Below are 2132 nucleotides of genomic sequence, written 5' to 3' on the forward strand. Positions count from 1 at the left end.
CACCCCCTCTGGGCCCCCAGAAGGCCCCAAACCCATAAACCCCCCCCCCCCCCCCCGTTCCCATGACGTTTCCCAACTGAGTTCAGGCATGCTAAAAAACAGCTCAGTTCTGACATGGCTGAGCAGCCAGGTGCCTCAGCCCTATCAGGACTCACCTTCCACAGGGGCTCCTATCTCTAGCACCTGGAAGCCCAGCAGGCCTCTCAGAGTACATAGCATACTGGGCTCTGCACAAAATCTGGGTGCTCTAGCTGCTAGGCTGGAGCCATGCTGAATCTCTCCCTCTGCCACAAGAGCCATTTATCCCATTCAATGCTAAATAGCTTTGGCAGGTTGAAACCAAGAGCTATCAGCACCTGTCCCCGGCCAGGCGTTAACCCAAGAGCAAGTGCTGCTGCTTGGAGCAGGGAAGAGGCAAGTGTCATCAGGCAGATGGAGCTGAACCAGATTCCCCACATGCTCTAACCACCAAACCTCTTCCTCTTCCTTCAGCTCTGCTGAAAGAGCTATCATCAACTCACCTTGGTTCTCACATGGAAGAGCAGAAGTTATTTCCCCATCAGAATTGTTGCACCAAACCCTCTTCCAAGCCAAGGCAGACATCTCCCTCTCAGAGGGCTGGATCTCGGACACAGCCCTGCTCCCACACCTTACTGGACAGCTGAGAGGTGCACCCACCTCTGGGATGGCTGTGCCACCAAATCTCCCATGTGCCCCGTGCCTCCCTCAGGCTGCAAATTCCACTATGCAGGGCAAATCTCTGAAGCAGGGCCCCTCTGCACTGAGGATTGTAGACGTCATTGCATGGAGTTAGGTTTAAAGCAGCAAGCAGGCTGGGCAACAGAGTGGATATGTGGGCTCTCCTAGGCTACCTGCCCCCAAGAAACTAAAACAAAGCCAACAAAGGCCAACATGAACACTGAGCCCTCAGGGCAGCCATTTCACCACTGGGGAGTACCTGCCAGGGCCTGGACAGCAGCAAGCTGGGGTTGGCCATAACTGAGTCACTTGCTATGAGAACCTGAATGCTGCCACATGCCACATTCAGCTGGGCAACAGAGGGGAGCCTACTACATGTTTATTCAAACTGCTGTAGCAAGATAAGCAGGCTGGGCCTGCTCCCCCCTCCCTCCACAGTGCTTACCAATGAGAACAGACAAGAAGAACTGAGATATGGGAATGTTGAGGATTGGCGATGTGAGGTTCAGGAACCAGTTGGGGGTCATGGGGAACAGCCTTAGAAACAGCAGGAAGAAAAATAGGCAGCTCCTGTTCTCTTCCACCTGCAGCAGAGAAGACAAACCAGATCACCATTAAGCATGTTCCCACAGACAACTCTATCCAGTCTACTGAGACAGCTGAGAGACCAGCTGTTGATGCAGGCGAAACACTACAGTAGGGGTGGGCTTGGTCTCAGGAAGATGTAACATCACATTGGCCCACAATCACATCCAAGCCGGGGGCACTGAGTTCCAGGCCGTGCGGAGCATACCATTCTAGTCAATCAGACACACCCACGTCAGGCAGCATTAAAGCAACTCAGCCCCTTGCACATACCTCCTAGTGCACAGGAGCCTTCCCCTCAGCATGGCCAGGCTCCAGCACATGAAGGCAGTATATGGCATGGGTTTGCTCATCCACATAGCTACCAGCTTTAAAGCAATTGTTGAATAAAAAACACTTGGCCTGGGAGCAAGCATCCACAGGTTTGGGCCTTCAGGCAGCCAGAGGGAACTGGTCCTGCCCTGGCCACAGCAGCAATTAGATATAATGGGCTGCTCCAGACCAAAGAAAGACACTGCATTTATACCACGATCCACAGTGGAACCAGGTGCCTGCCCCACAGATGGATCCTCAGCCCCAGGCTGAGCACCAAGTCCCCCTGTACAGCACATGGGAAAGGGAAGGGCCTCAGCGTTTTCCACTGAATGGTCTTTGCAGCAGGGGCTGGACCCCAGGGCTCCCACCTGGGACATGCAAGAGTCCTAGCCATGAAGCAAGACAGACAGGCTAATGCTTGCTTTCCCTCTGGCCCAGCAAATGTTGAAGCATTCCATGGAAGGAGAAAAAGCCTGAGCAGAAGCCCTTATCCAAAGCAGTCTTGAGCCTGGTGGGTAGGGAGGTGGGAGATA

At 53.8% G+C, this 2132-nt stretch overlaps 1 protein-coding gene across 1 annotated transcript in view; it reads right to left on the reverse strand.

Moving 5' to 3' along the window:
• TMEM41A (transmembrane protein 41A) overlaps positions 1 to 2132 on the reverse strand; it is a gene marked incomplete at its 5' end in the record, with an annotated part of 14199 nt that overhangs the window by 2749 nt on the left and 9318 nt on the right. The window contains one exon of the mRNA XM_019503090.1: positions 1145 to 1283. Coding sequence (XP_019358635.1) covers positions 1145 to 1283 — 139 coding nt within the window. The remainder of the gene's footprint in view (positions 1 to 1144; positions 1284 to 2132) is intronic.

This window comes from Gavialis gangeticus, unplaced genomic scaffold (genome assembly GCF_001723915.1).
Source record: "Gavialis gangeticus isolate Ggan-Ray unplaced genomic scaffold, GavGan_comp1, whole genome shotgun sequence".
In the NCBI taxonomy this organism is placed as follows: domain Eukaryota; kingdom Metazoa; phylum Chordata; order Crocodylia; family Gavialidae; genus Gavialis; species Gavialis gangeticus.